The sequence below is a fragment of the Equus caballus genome, chromosome 18 (assembly GCF_041296265.1).
Source record: "Equus caballus isolate H_3958 breed thoroughbred chromosome 18, TB-T2T, whole genome shotgun sequence".
In the NCBI taxonomy this organism is placed as follows: domain Eukaryota; kingdom Metazoa; phylum Chordata; class Mammalia; order Perissodactyla; family Equidae; genus Equus; species Equus caballus.
Genome location: NC_091701.1, coordinates 67,331,786 through 67,347,352, shown reverse-complemented (window position 1 = coordinate 67,347,352; position 15,567 = coordinate 67,331,786). Strand labels below are relative to the sequence as shown.

At 36.9% G+C, this 15,567-nt stretch overlaps 1 protein-coding gene across 2 annotated transcripts in view; it reads left to right on the top strand.

The window, feature by feature from the left end:
• HIBCH (3-hydroxyisobutyryl-CoA hydrolase) overlaps window positions 1-11,449 on the top strand; it is a 98,931-nt gene extending 87,482 nt beyond the window's left edge. For both annotated transcript variants that reach the window (XM_023622213.2, XM_023622215.2), the window contains 3 exons: window positions 5,074-5,193; window positions 7,507-7,540; window positions 10,365-11,449. In XM_023622213.2, coding sequence (XP_023477981.1) covers window positions 5,074-5,193; window positions 7,507-7,540; window positions 10,365-10,480 — 270 coding nt within the window. In that variant the 3' untranslated portion in view covers window positions 10,481-11,449. The remainder of the gene's footprint in view (window positions 1-5,073; window positions 5,194-7,506; window positions 7,541-10,364) is intronic.
• Window positions 11,450-15,567: the final 4,118 nt, after the last annotated feature.

The window sequence follows — 15,567 nt, the reverse complement described above, 5'->3', positions numbered from 1 at the left end:
TGGCAGTTTCTTATAAAATTAAATGTACGCTTACTGTAAGACCCAACAATCCCACCCCTAAGGATTTACCCAAGAAAAATGAAAGCATATATCCAACAGATGCTTGTACGCACATGTTCATAGTAACTTTATAATAGCCAAAAACTGGAAACAGCCTAATCCTTATTAACTATTGAATGCAGATTGTGATATGTTCATACTGTGGAATACTGCTCAACTGTAAGAAGGGACGAGCTACTGATACATGAAACAGCATGGATGAATCTCAGAAACATTATGCCAAGTGAAAGAAGGCAAACACAAAGGACTACTTACTATGTGATTTTATTTTTATAAAATTCCAGAAAAGGCAGAACTTATAGGGACAGAAAACAGATCAGATGCCCACGGGTAGAGTTGAGGGAAGGAGAACTTTTTAGGTTGATGGAGATGTTCTGTATCTTGATTGTGGGGGTAGTTGCACAGCCGTATTCATTTATCAAAACTTATAGAACTGTGCACTTAAAATGAGTGAATTTTATATGTAAATTATACTTAAATAAAGCTAATTTAAAAAAGTAAAATGGCATACCAAATTATGTTAAAAAACAGTTTGACCTATAGAAGTGGGCATTATATTTGCTGAAGGTACCCATTACAGTATGCTGATAATTGCTATTAAGAGTAATGGGCTACTTTAATGGCAGTGTTGATGGAGACATTGTGCCTTTGGGGAAAGAGTACAGTAAACCTTAAGGGGAAAATGCATCAATTTATGTAGACAGGAAGAGAAAAGAGTTTTCCAGTCTACTGATGGATCTTAGTGACCTTAAACGCTATCATGAGCATTTAGGATATCACGAAATAGGAGTACGTGTGTATTTAGATACTATCTTTTCGTTTTATTTAAATTGTTAATGGTTTTAAGAAATTACTGGACAAGCCTTAAGATAAGGTTGCAGAAAGCGCTCTTCTTGGACTAGCTTTAAGCCTTCTACTGTAGATGAGGAAAGAGAAATACTGGTGCCCATTTCTTTAAAGTGCTATTTGGTCTTTATATAATAACCTGACTCTTCAGAATGGTGAAAATATATTTAAAAATACATATTTCTGCAGTATTCAATGAAGTAGGCTGACTTGTTCAGTTTAGGTATTTTGTATTTCTATTGGTTTATTGTCAATCTGAACACTTCTGGAAAAGATTTATAGATAAAAGTACATAATGTATAGGGTGATTATTTAGAAAAATAATCACAATTCATAGCAAAACATAACTCTTAACTATGGTTCATTTAAACAAGTTAAAAAATCAGAGACCTGTTTAACAGGATATAACAGTGGCTTACATTGCTTGATTTTAAGATCACAGATGATGTAACTTATTACTGTGGATCAAATTCTACCTTTTGTTTAATTCCTTTAAACCAAAGTACAAATGCTAAGAGGTATTTCCCATTTAAGCCTTAAAACAACACAACACAGCTTCAGATCTTTAGTGGCAATGTTGTAAAACTCCATAAAAATGGCATTGTCAGTCCATAAAGATCTGTGCACATCTCTCTGCTTGTCCCTATCCCATTATGTGTTCATGTCTCTCTCCTGCTTCTGTCTTTTGCTTTACTGAATGCTGTCTATGGCAGACTATAAGCTCCTGAGAAGCTTGCTTACTCCTGTATTTCCAGACACCTATCACAGAGCATTTCACATTGTAGGAATGATGAGTGAATGAATGGGTAAGGTAGTGTGCTGGCCACTGAGGTGCAAAAATGAAAATCTGGTACCTGTTCTCAGAGAGTTCATGATCTAGTGGAATAGACATAAACAATTGTAATACAGTATGGTATGTACCTCTAAAATAGAGGCACAAATTATTGTGGGTGTACAGAAAATGACAGAGGGAGCCTGAAACAGTCACAGAAGAGGTGTCTGAGCAGAATCTAAAAGATGGAAATGTGTTGCCAAGTAGCAAAGAGCATTCCAAACAGAATAAAACACATACTCAGAGGACAAATGTTTGGAGCATGCAGAGTGGGGAACAAGGAGATAAAGTGTCAGAAAATATGACCAAAAAGATGATTGGAGCCAGATTGTGAAGGGACCTTGTGTTAAACTAAAGAGCTTGAATTCAGTGAGTTTTTTCCTGAGTGGTGTATAGTTTAAGAATTCATTTTTTGAAGTACATAAAAATAAGTCATACATGTGTAGCTCAGAAATTTTCACAACATGAATATAGCCAACACCTACAATAAATTATCAAGCATTCCAGATGTCCCACTCGTGTCCCTCCCAGTCACTACCTCTCCCCTAGGATAACCATTATACTGACTTCTAACACCATAGATTTTGTTTTTGAGTTTTATATAAATGAAATCATATAGTTTCGTGTCTGTTTTCTTTTGTTCAACATTTTACTTGTGAGTTTCACCCATGTTGTACATAGGAGTAGTTTGTTCATTTTCATTGCTACGAGATCTTCCTTTGTGTGATAGGTCACATTTTATTTATTCGTTTCTACTATCGATGGACATTTGGGGTTATTTGCAGGTTTTGACTGTTACATGTAGTGCTGCTATGAACATTTTTGTCTGTGTCTTTTGGTACCATTAGATACACATTTCTGTATATACCCAGGAGTAGTACTGCACTCATCAGGTGTGTTGTTAAAAGATAAACTGAGGCATATTAAAAATTTTAAGAGTTTACTTGAACCAACATTTATTCAAATCCAGCAGCACCAAACAGAAAGTGGTTAGAAAAGCTCCACTGATAGGAGCTAGGGGAAAGACTTATACAGAAGAGACGTAAGCAAAGCAGGGAAATTGTTTGATTGGTTGTAGCTGAAGTGGTTGCATTATTTGGGAAAGTCTAGTTGGCTGTTTATGATTGGTTGTCTTTAGATTTTGATTTCTTGACTTTGAGGCATTACAGGATTAGGTTTTGGTTTGCTAGTAGGCTGCTAAAGCATTGACACCACCTCAGTCTAATGGCTTCTTTGTTTCATTAATTTAACAATGTGTCTATTCATCCTGGTAGTTACTGTCACACAGTTTTTTAAATTTGTTTGTACTAGTTTACAGTCATGTACTAAGTTGCCCCACATTCTCACCAACACTTAGTGATATTTGTCTTTTTCATTTTAGTCATTCTGGTGGGTGTAAAATAGCATTGCATTGTGGTTTTAATTTGCATTGCCATGATGGCTAATATATATTATTTATATTACATATGTAGTATTATAATGTGTAATATACATGTGTTTATTGGCCGTGTGGGTATCCTTTCCTCAGTGGCTGTTAAATCTTTTTTATTGTTACTTTTAATTTGTAGGAATTATTTATATATTCTGGATATAATCCTTTATCCACTAGATGTACTATGTACATCTACCTCCTATCTGTTACTTGCCTTTTCTCTTTCTCAGTGGTATCATTTAATGAACGAAAATTTTAAATTTTAATGTACAGTCATGTATTACTTACCGACGGGGTTACATTCTGAGAAATGCGTCATTGGGTGATTTCGTCGTTGTGCGAACATCAAAGAGTGCACTTACGCAAACCTAGATGGTACAGCCTACTACACACCTGGGCTGTGTGGTGCTAATCCTATGGGACCACCATTGTATGTGTTTGCTGTTGACTGAAACGTCGTTAAGTGGTGCACGACTAATCTAGCTTATTCCTTTTTTTCCACTGCAGTTAGTTCTTTTATGTACAGTTTAGGAAATCTTTGGCTACTCCTGAAGCTTTCAGAGACTAAAACACATCACATACTAGGGCTTCAGATTTCTCAACAGAATGGGAAGCTAAAAGGCAGTGGATCTTTGCCTTCTGTGTCAGGGGTCCCCAAGACCATCCCTGGGGTTGGTGATCCTCCAGAAGGATTCACAGGACCCAGCATATAGTCGTATTCATGGCTAAGATTTAATATAGTGAAGAATACAAAGCAAAATCAGCAAAGGGAAAAGCACATGGGGTGTAGTCTGGAGGAAACCAGCTGCAAGTTTCCAAGAGTTTTCTCTCAGTGGAATCACACAGGACTTGCTTAATTCCTCCAGCATTCAGTTGAGACAACACATCTGAAGGCTTTCATTGTGAAGTGGTTATTAGGTACTCTCTGCCTAGCATGTAACAAAATTCCAGACTCCAAAAGCAAAGCAGCTGTTGAATCTTGCATTTCATAAATATGGTATGTTGCTCTATTTATTGAGGTCTTCATTAATTTCTCTCAACAATGTCTTATAATCTTTATAGAGGACTTGCATTTGCACATCTTTCATTGGGTGTATTCCTATGAAATAAGGAATTATTTATTCCCTGCCAGATATTTGATGAGTGTTGTTGCAAATAGTGTATGGTATTATTTTAAAATTTCATTTTCTGTTTGTTGATCTATATGAATATAATTGAAATCAAATTTTGTGTATTGACTTTGTGTCCAGTGACTTTGCTAAACTCATTCTAATGCAAAAGGAAGTGGCATAGCATTGTAGGCAAGGAGTCAGGCCTATAATTCTTGTTTATTAATTATTTAAGTACTATAGAAGACCACCTCATAGTACCTTGAATTGTTGTTCTCCTTATTTCCAAGGTAAGTGGATTTATTTACAGGTGAAGACTGTAGTTAAGACATTCTCAAAGAGTCACAAAGTGGGAAGGAAGACCTACTGTATTTATACCACTTCACCTTCTTTATATTGTAAAGTGAAATGTCCTCTGATATATTAGTGGCTTGAAATATATGTATTAATTTTATTTAAGCATAATCACAGTTTGCTTACCTAGCTGGGAACATAATTTATGTCTGGCAAGCTACAAAATGTAGATTTATTACTTAAGTGATAGGTGTAAAGTTTACTGCATTTGTGGAATGATCTGTTTTGTTATTGTAACAGGTTGGAAAACTTGTTTGGTGCCTTGGCAGGGTGTTTGGCAGGGTTAGGCTAAGGCATACTCTTACTTTTATGAGACTTTGTCATATGAAAGTACTGTTAAGGAGCAAATTTTAATATGATTTATATCAAAACGCAGCTAGTTTATTATAGACGATAAAGGAGCTATTGGACTAAAACCAGTAAAAATTTTTTTCTACCAGGTAATTAATAAAATGTCTCCAACATCATTAAAGATCACACTAAGACAACTCATGGAGGGCTCCTCAAAGACCTTGCAAGAGGTATTAACTATGGAATATCGGCTGAGCCAATCTTGTATGGTAAGAATTGTTTTTTAAAGTATTGTCATTTTCTGTTCATGAAAGTAATACACGTTCATTGCAGAACATGTAAAATACAGAAAACTATAAACAAGAAAATTAAAACTACCTGTAATCTACTCTATGAAAACAACAGGCCAGTTAGTTTAAGGTGTGTGGAAGTACTGCTCCCAGATTGTTGTTAAGCCTTTATGAAACAGCAGTTACATTTGCATGTATAAGTGTAAGGAGGCCTCTAACCATGTGTGGAATTCAAAATAGAAGTTAACCATTTTTTTTGGGCATGGTCTCTGACCTTTGGGCAAGAAGCATAAACTCTCTAAAGCTGAATTCCCTCATTTGTAAAACGAGGAATGTGTTTAAATGTGTGTGTGTGTGTGTGTGTGTGTGTGTGTATATATATATATATATATATATATAAAAGTACAAATAGAAGTTACTGGTCTGTTACATGTTTTAATTAATAGATTAGCATTGAAAGTACCATTGTAAATACACTTAAAATAGACAATAATCACATGGAATATTATTGATTTTATGAAACATTTCAGAGTCATAGTGATTTCTTCTTCCAGATGATAAACTCTTTAAAAGCAGAACTGTCCCTTTTGTGTCTTGTGTACAGGGCCCTTAGGTTAATAAAATTATGGCCTAAAGGAAATACTTTGTTTAATAACTAAAAAGCAGACATCCCTAATGGACTTTTATGCCTTGAAATATTTATTAAGATAGTTTGTCTAACCATAAATAAAGCTCTGTTGGCTGTATGTTAAAGTCACTCCTGGTAGGATGTAAACGGCAGCTGAGTTCTGTTGTTCATTATGAGCAGGTGCTCATATGCTAGGCACTTTGTATGCATTCTCTCCATTAAATCTTACACTCTCTCTAGAAGGATAGGTACTATTGTCTCCCTTTTACAGATGAGGAAACTGTGGCATAAGGTGGTGCAGCTGTTAAGTGACAGACACATGGTGTGTGAAACTAGTGCAGGCCCTGTGGACCACTACCCAGCATACCTCACGCAGTCTGTGTTTCTCACTGTACATTTAGTGCACTATCTAGACTGATTCCCCCTTCCTTCGTTCTCTCAGCAAATATGTTAGCTATGTGTCAGGCACTGTGCAGAGTGTTAGGTTGTTGAAAGTGCTCATGCTCCTTCTTCTCATGGAATTTATAGGCTACTGAGACTCTAAAGAACAAGTGAAATAATTACAAATTGTGGTACGTGCTCTAAAGGAAACATACAGGGTTGGTGAAAGAAGAGAGTGATGCAGGGACAGGCTGGAGTCAGGGAGGCAAAGGGAAGCCTGCTTTAAATTAGTAGAGTAGGTCAGGGAAGACATCTCTGCGATGTCAGCTCATCTGTGACTGGAAGAGTGAGAAGTGAGTATGTTGAAGCCTCTTGAGTTTCAGCAGGGGGTAATTTGATTTGTTTTAAGAAGGTAATTCTTGCTGCTGAATGGAGATGGCATTGGAGGGGTTCAAGAGTGGGATGTAGAGACCAGGTAAGAGTTTATTGCAGTTATCCAGCTGCAGAATAGTGGTGGCTTGGACTAGGGTGGTGGCAATGGAGAGAAGTGAATGGATTTGAGATATATGTAGCAGATAGAATTGATAGTCCTTGATGATGGGTGTGAACAAAAAAATGCATTTAGGAGTTAGAACTCAAGAGGTGTGGGTTAAAGATTTAAGTCTGAAAGCACCATTTACACACAAAAAAACTTTAGAGATTTATTTATTTACTTAACAAATAAGAGTGCTAACTATGTGCTAGGCACTGTTAGAGGCACCAAGAATACCATAGGTAAACAACACAGACAAAAATCCCTGCCCTCCTGGAACTTTGTAGTGGGGGAGATAGACTGTAAACAGATAAATTTGTAAAATATATAGTACACGGTTATAAGTACTAAGAAAAAGTGAGAAGGAGGATATGGGATATAGAGGGACAAGGGGTTGAACCTGTAGATAGGATGACCAGAGAAGATCTCACTGAGAAGATGTTCTTTGAGTGAAAACCTGAAAGAAGCGAGGGAGTGAGCTGTGCAAGTGTCAGCGTCACTGCAAGTACAAAGCTTGGATAGAGGAACTGCAGGGAGATTGTAGATGGAGTGGGGTGGGGGTGGTTGGTGAGTGAGAAAGAGATGAGGTCAGAGCTCACAGGGTGGGGAAAGGCCGTGTGGTCCAGACTTTGAATGTCATGGTTCAGGTTGTGGCCATGGGATTGGGAGGCTAAAGTGGGTGGGAGAGAGAGGAGCTCACCAGGAATACAGATGCCTAGAAATTCTCCATTTAATCTCAATTTTCTTTCAGAGAGGCCATGACTTTTATGAAGGCGTTAGGGCACGTAAGTAACAAATAGTTTTTTTTTCCTTCTGGCTATTTATGGAAATAGGACTTGTGAGCATATACTGTTAATCAAAGATGATAGTTTTATCAGTGAAAATTAAACTTCTATAATGATTGCAAAGTTTTTTCTTTTTAATATTGCCAATTGGCATATAAGGGAAGATGAATCTTTGAAAGCAATATTGTTTAAAAAATTCACATAACCTGGTCACTGCCTTCTGATTTGTACGTAAGAGGTAATCCTACTCCTACAGTCCATGGACTGCCTCTGCTAAGCGCAGCGTGAGCCTGTGAACTCATTCTGCTGCTGAAGCCTTTGAAAGGTGCATTTATTCCCTTAAATGAGGGAGGCAGCAAGCCCCCTGCCCTTCCTCTCTCTTTTGGACTGACCTGGCAAAACCCCAGCAGTGTCAAACCCTGCCAGTCCTTGCCTGTACCTGAGCAGTTAAACACTGACATTGAGGAAAACCATATGACATAATTAGTAACATCTGCTAATGCTCTTATTAATCTCTGTTTTTGCTTCTCATCTCCAAAGTCAGCATATTTAGAAAAAGCAAGTGAAGTAGTTGATTTTTTTTGTTTCTAGCAAATTTGCAGTAATTTCTTTTTATGTATAAGCCCATATCCCTATAAATAATAGCTTAGTTATTTATGTTGTATAAGTTTCATCCCTCTGCATGTATTTTGCATATCTAATTTTCTTGTGTTTTTAATGATCACTTAATATAGCACATTATCTGAATAGAAGGTTATGTTCTCTGAGCTGTAAGCTTCTATAAACACTGGTCACTGTTGTAGAATTCTCTTAATTTTTATCATGACACAACATCATCAGAAATAAGCAGTGGGTTCAGATCCTTTTAGAGGACACATGGAGTTGAGACAGAGGAGACTGCTATTTGTTTTATAAAAACCAAGTAAAATATGCGTTTTTTCCACTAATTCCATACAAATCCTTGCTGCATGTGGATCCGAGCCTTGAACTCTGATTTTAGGAGGTTATATTATGTTGGGTTACTTGAGTTATGTTTCTAAAGTATGCATTATATGTTATAGCAGCCCTTCTTAAACTTAAAAAAGGATAGTATTGTTTTTAGATTTACTGTCAGATATTTGAAAGAAAAAGAGTTGAAACCAACCAGCATCAAAGTTCTGATTCATGACACTGGTGTTTATCAAGCTACTTTATTCAGAAAGCAGTATCTATTCTGGGTAAAACTGTTTGGTGTTCTTACATAACGAAATGTTTGCTACAATTTGCTAATTATAAAATATGTTAGCATATTAGATAAACTAGCAAATTAGGGGGATAGTTGTCAAAAATTCTTACTTTTAATATCTAGAATAAATTTTTTCCTGGTTATAGAAGGAAATAAAAAATCTCAGCAGAGCTAAGAGCTACCAAATGGAATTTGAGTGGGTGCCTCATGAGACTTCTGAAAAACCTGAGCTGCCTACATGGCAAGAACTTGTTACATCTATGCTAGGTAAAAAGGTTACTTTGAAATAAAATAGCATGCAGATCTGATTAATACTCTCTTTCCTTTTACCCTTCAGTGGACTGTCAAGGAGGTAGATAGCGTTGGCTGGAAGGAATTCTTGTAGAAAGAGTGTTCCAGGATTGTTTTTATTTATGCTGTCCAGGGAATGTAAAACTTTCAGATTGGCAGGGATCATAACATCAGTGTTCAATACCACCACTGATCTGATACTGGAATCTCGTAGTTAGGCAGCCAAACCTTAAAAACCTTCAGTATCCATATTTAATTATGCACAAAGCCCACCTTCCCTCTACCTCCTGAGGCAGCCTGCTTCCTTGGCTCCCAGATTGCTGCTTTAATTATTTAGCCATTTAATACTAAATTTTGTTTTTAGGTTCACTGAAGAGCTTGTGTGTTTAAATATTTTCTTTCTTCACAAGAATTATGCACATTTTAAGCATGGTTGAAATTCTACCACCACTATACAAAGTATAGGCTCTCTCCCTCTTTTTTTAAAAAAAATTTTTTGAGATAATTGTAGAATCACATGCAGTTGTAACAAATAACTAGGGAGATCCTGCATACCCTTCACCCTTTTGCTACGTGGTAACATTTGTATAACTATCATATACTATCACAACCAAGAAATTGACATTCCCCTCTCTTGTTTAAGGAGAGGTTACAGATTGCCTCATACTTATAATCCTGTGGGGATACTATGTGGCTACACTGAGTGATGACTACACCGAAATAAGAGAAGTAAAGTTTCATGATAACCTGGAGGTGGTCTGGTATTTTAATTCAGAGGTGTGTGAACTAGAGGATTCAGCAAAATGGCAGTATCCACATTTAATTATGCATAAAGTCCCCTTCCCTCTACCGTAAGTAATTTTCCTTTCAACTCAGTGTGGAGGAGGTTAAGAAGACAGATCTGGGCCCTCCACCCTCCCCCACCTTCCCTTTAAACCACACCAGCTCTGGTTTTAGCTGTTTATAACGGGAAGGTTTCATTTACAATTTTGTTTGAAGAAGAAAAAAAGAGTTCTATGGCTTAAATTACTGGATTCACTCAGTAGGCTGTATTCCAGCTAGAGGCATCAGACTTAGCAGGTTAGAAAGTTACCACACGGGTCATCATCAGTACATTGCTATCTATCCAAATTCTGTGGGGGCCTAATTTAGAAGAAAAGAGGAACACATACAAAAATTTAAACTTTGCAGGAAAAAAATGTGCTATAGAAAAATATGCCTAGTACAGGGTAGTTTCTGTCAATTCATTAATTAAAATCTAATACCAGAAAGATGTGTACTAACATTTCTTATATCTTCACTTGACAGTTTTAATAGATAAAGACCAGAGTCCAAAGTGGAAACCAGCTGATTTAAAAGAAGTTACTGATGAAGATTTGAATAATCACTTTAAATCTCTGGGACACAATGATTTGAAATTTTGAGGTGACTGGATTTTTAAGGTATTATTTTGGAGCAGAGATTGGGAAACTATGGCACGTGGCCAAATCCAGCCTGCTGCCTCTTTTTATATGTCCCACAAGCTGAGAATGGTTTCTGCATTTTTATATGGTTAGAGAAAGAAATTAAAGACTAATATTTCATGATATGTGAAAATTACATGAAATTCAGATATCAGTGTCCATATATAAAGCTTTATTGGAATATAGCTGTACTCATCTATTTACATATTATCTATGGCTGCTTTAAGTAGTTGCAACAGGATTGTAAGGCCTGCAAAGCCTTACATATTTACTATCTGGACTTTTTCAGAAAAAGTTGCCAACCCGTTTTAAAAGATGGGAAAATTTGAAGGTCTTTAGAGATTCTTGAGTTAGTAGTCATGTTCCACATAAGGGCGTTTCAGTCACTGATGGACTGCGTATAAGATGGCTGTCCTGGGGGCCAGCCCCATGGCCGAGTGGTTAAGTTTGCACACTCCGCTTCGGCGGCCCAGGGTTTTGCCGGTTTGAATCCTGGGCGCGGACATGGCACCGCTTGTCAGGCCACGCTGAGGGGGTGTCCCACATGCCACAACTAGAAGGACCCACAACTAAAAATACATGACTATGTACTGGGGGCTTTGGGAGAAAAAGGAAAAATAAAATATTTAAAAAAAAAAAAAAAAAAGATGGTTGTCCCATAAGATTAGTACCATATAGCCTAGGTACGTGGTAGGCTTACCATCTAGGTTTCTGTGAGTACACTCTACAGTGTTCACACAATGACGAGATCACTTGACGACATTTCTCAGAATGTATTCCCATCGTTAAGCCACGCATGATTGTATATCTAATTGAAATGGGAGCTTCATGTTTTGCCTTTGGATAGTGATTTGTATGTATGTGGTTTATATGTTGATTAAATAAACATGTATAGATTATAAAAAATAAAAATCCTAAAATCTTGTTGGATATTGTGTTAATGCTTCATAGTAGAATTTTCTCCATGTATAAATATTTTAAAGTAATTATGAGATACTATGGCAGAAGTGTTCCTTTGATAACATTGGAAGTCTCAGGCAAAGAGAAAAGGTTTTATAAGCTTGTCCCTCCAGTGTTATTAACCCAACCTAGGCCTTCCCTAAAGTTAATCAGAATCCCTTCCTGTGGCGGAAGTGAATGCATTATTTCTCGTTGTTCGCAGTATTTGCTAATCTGGCAGAATGAGGAATTAGGAAATTCCAGTCTCTTAAGATGGAGACACTCTGCTTTCTGTAATTTACATCAAACTTGTGTGTGATAACAGTTATTTATCCTTACACAGTTCAAATCAGGAGAAAGACATCGAAAACAAGGACTTTTGTTCAAACTAGAAATACTTTCAGTAATTGGTACTATTGGCAAAATAAGTTTTCTTTAAGGTTCACAGGAAACTGCAAGGTGTTCCAGACTTGGGACCTTAAAGTCTAGGTAAGAATAATTTTTAAATTAAAGGTCAGCTTATCATTTATTTTATAACTTGTTATAGTTTTCCCTTCACCCCAAAGTCCTCAAACTAAGAGAACTTCAGGTTTGTAAGAACAAAAAGCAGCAGAACTGAAAAAGACATCAAAGATTATATCCTGCACCCTTCTCACAGATGAGGAAATTGCAGTCCAGAAGGAATTGCTTTAAATTTTCTCAGTTCTTAATATATTTAACCTGAAGCATTTTTATATTCTTAAAGCTCCTAAATTGGACCTGATTGATCAAAGAGATTATTTGTATTAATGGGTTTTTATTCACTTTGCATGTTTACAAATGCAGAAAATGTCCGTTATATTAAAAGATTTGGAAGTACACAATGTTGAAAAGCATTTGCTTACTTCAATTATTTAATAAGAACTCATAGCTTGTTAATTGCAACTAGACTTTTATTGTGCAGTTACAAAAAAAGCTTTTCACAAAAATATTTGGAAAAAAATATACCATTTCATAGCTAAGTCTTACAGGGAAGAGGATTTGCTAACAAAACTTGAGTTTTACAAGGTAAGATGTAGGGAGCGCATCTGAGTTCGTGTCCACAGCTCCAAGGAAGATGTGTCCTATTTGGTCACACAAGTACTGGATGAGGGCATTATGATTAAGCAACCAATATGTTTGGTAGAACTTTATTTTTAAATTACTGTTCCTTGACTTTATTTATGATATGTCTCTAACTTTTGATTTCTAAAACTATGTAATATGAAAGTATAGTTCCCCTATCTCGTAAGATGCCAATGATATTGAGTAGGATATATGGGTATCATGCTATTCATCCAGTATGTCTATTTTTAATACTAATAAGGCAGTTTGACACAAATTATTCCTTTGAGACTAAGATCATTTTTATCTCCTTCAAAATTGTGCTTTAAGTGCTCATAACCATAGGTAATTTGCAAAGAACTGATAAGGCAGCTGACAGTGGATAACTCTCGGATCAAAGGCCTGTAACCAAAAGGTAATGGCACACAAGACAGTTCACTGGGGAGGGAGCAGTGAAGCACACGTGTGGGTTCTGAGAGTCTTGGTCAATGAGGAAGTAGCGCATCTCCTCTGATGACCTGCCACTTCTACAGCGGCCACCGGCCGGTCCTTTGTTGTGCTGGTGCCAGCTTATCTGCCCCTGTACTGGGTGTTCTTGAGGGAAGAGATTCAGTGGCTGGGCCTGTGTCAGTGCGGTGAAGAAAGGAAGTTGCTATTGTGTCCTTTCCCTCAGTTGAAAAGACTGGAAACTTGTTTTTGCAGGTGCATCTTCTGATGGAGCCTGACATTAGTCCTGTTTCTTGGGCTGCCTTTTCCCCACTTTCTTTTCCCTTATAATTTGGCCACTATTCTTATCTCATCTGTTTGTGATATAAGTTGGAACAAATGTTTCCCTTTCCAATAGCTAATGGTTCTTTCAGTCTTTTGTTTTATATGTCTCCTTCCTTCTCAAACAGTCCTACTCTTTTATTGTTCATGAAGGACCTTCCAAATGAAGTAAATCCGATATTTAAATATGAAGGTATGATAGAAGTTGAATTCAGCCTATCAAAGAAGTTCTCATCTTTCTTCGCATCAAGACTAAATTATATCTTGATAAGTATCACATGCAGTACAAGTGTGTTTAGCCAGCTCTTTCTCCTGCCTGCCACGACTTGGTTTAGTCACTGACTCACTGAACATGCATTCCTTGTAGTTCCTTGTCCATGGTTTGACGTAGAATACAGCATATATTTCCAAGATAAGTCTCTGTATGTCATAAGATATTATACTCTGTTAAAATGATTCTGGGGTGAGGGAATGGTACTCAGCTACACACCCATAGTGCCATAGTGTCAGAGAGGGTGGCAAAAGAGATTAGAATTCTAGCTAGATATGGATCTGACAGGCATCCCTGTTACACCCCTGAGAAAGAGGGGCTCAAGGCAAAGGAGGAACCTGAGGTTAAAATATTGAGATATAACCAAAAGTCATTAGTCTATGTCCCTATGTATGCTGAAAAATTTAGTGTGATGTGCTGCTTTTATATGGCTTTGTGTTCACAGCATAATATGTATTATTTTATATACCTAATTATATCTTTTAAACAGCAAATGACCTTGCAGCAAAAGTGTCCTTATGTGAGATATAAAATGAATGAAAAATGGCAACTTCTAGGCTTTGGTCTGAGTCATTAGTATAAACACTCAAAAACCTAAATTTTTCTTCATCAGCTGGAAATATGTTTTGCACTTTTGGGAAACTTTCTGTTCGTAGCCTATGACCTCAGATCCTTGTATGAACAGTGGTAGTGGTTTTTCTATTTTGTAAATTGCTAGATTGTAAGTACAACAGGACAGTACAAATCCTGAGATTAGGTGAAATGAAAGTTGAATGACCAGGTGTCCAAAGGCAACTGAAGGATGGCACATCACTCATTTAAAGAACTGTCCTTGCCCGTGTAACTTGGAGGATTCACTCTACTTGATTGTGGGTTTCAAAGTATAATTGTCAAAATTAGAGGTAGCATTTCTGCCTGCTTACAAGGCCAAATACATATTTAGCTCATTAAAGAGGTCACAGCCTTTTTCTGCCTGCCTTTGGATTTCAATGACAAGGATCTGTTATCTTAATAAAAGGAACTAACGTCCGTGGGCTTAAATAATTCCCCTTTCCAGTTAAACTCAATGTGTAGCAAATCTTGATGAAGTAGGAAAATTGGAACTGAGTCTCTAGATTAGAATTTTCTCAAGTTATGTCTTTTCAGTATCATCTTCCCTCACTCCCAAATTTTCTGTTACTATTGATCTCAATCAGTACTTAATCCTTTTTATTTTTTAAAGAGATGTGAGCTGTGACAGTTAAAATAGCTTCCCAAAAAAGGTAGCCAAATTTCTGAAAATAGTATAGTATATGGTTGTAAATACCCCATGGGCATTGTTACCATAAAAAAACAAATACAAGAGTACTCTCTTTGGAGGAGTGTTTGATCTTTTGTTTTATAATACAATGATAAATCATATGTATAATCTGATCCCACAGTAATTTGAATGGTGATTGCTCCACTGGGCAATAAAAAAAAGGGAATGAGTGCCCATATACCAGCCCTCTGCATCTATGAGACCCTAAAGCTTAATACACACTCAGCACTGAGAACAGGTTCTGCTTTCTACCTTGCTGACTAGGGCTTCTGTTATTCTGAATTTACTGGTTTGCTATTTATAAAAGGTACCTATACTTGTTTTCTTGTATAGTTATATCACTAGGCTTTTTTTTTTTTTTTTTTTTTGAGGAAGATTAGCCCTGAGCTAACATCTGTGCCCATCTTCCTCTATTTTGTATGTGGGATGCCTCCACAGCATGGCTTGATAAGCAGTGCTAGGTCTACGTCTGGGATCCAAACCAGCAAACCCCGGGCCACCGAAGCGGAATGCACGAAGTTAACTGCTACGCCACCAGGCTGGCCTCTCACTAGGCTTCTTAATGCAATAAACATTAATGTCATGACCTCTGTAAATTGTATCTTGTTAAGATGCTGTATAGACAAAGTATGAGTCATCCAGTGACAGCTGTGGTTAGTTAGGGCCCTGAGGTTCAAGGTGATAGTT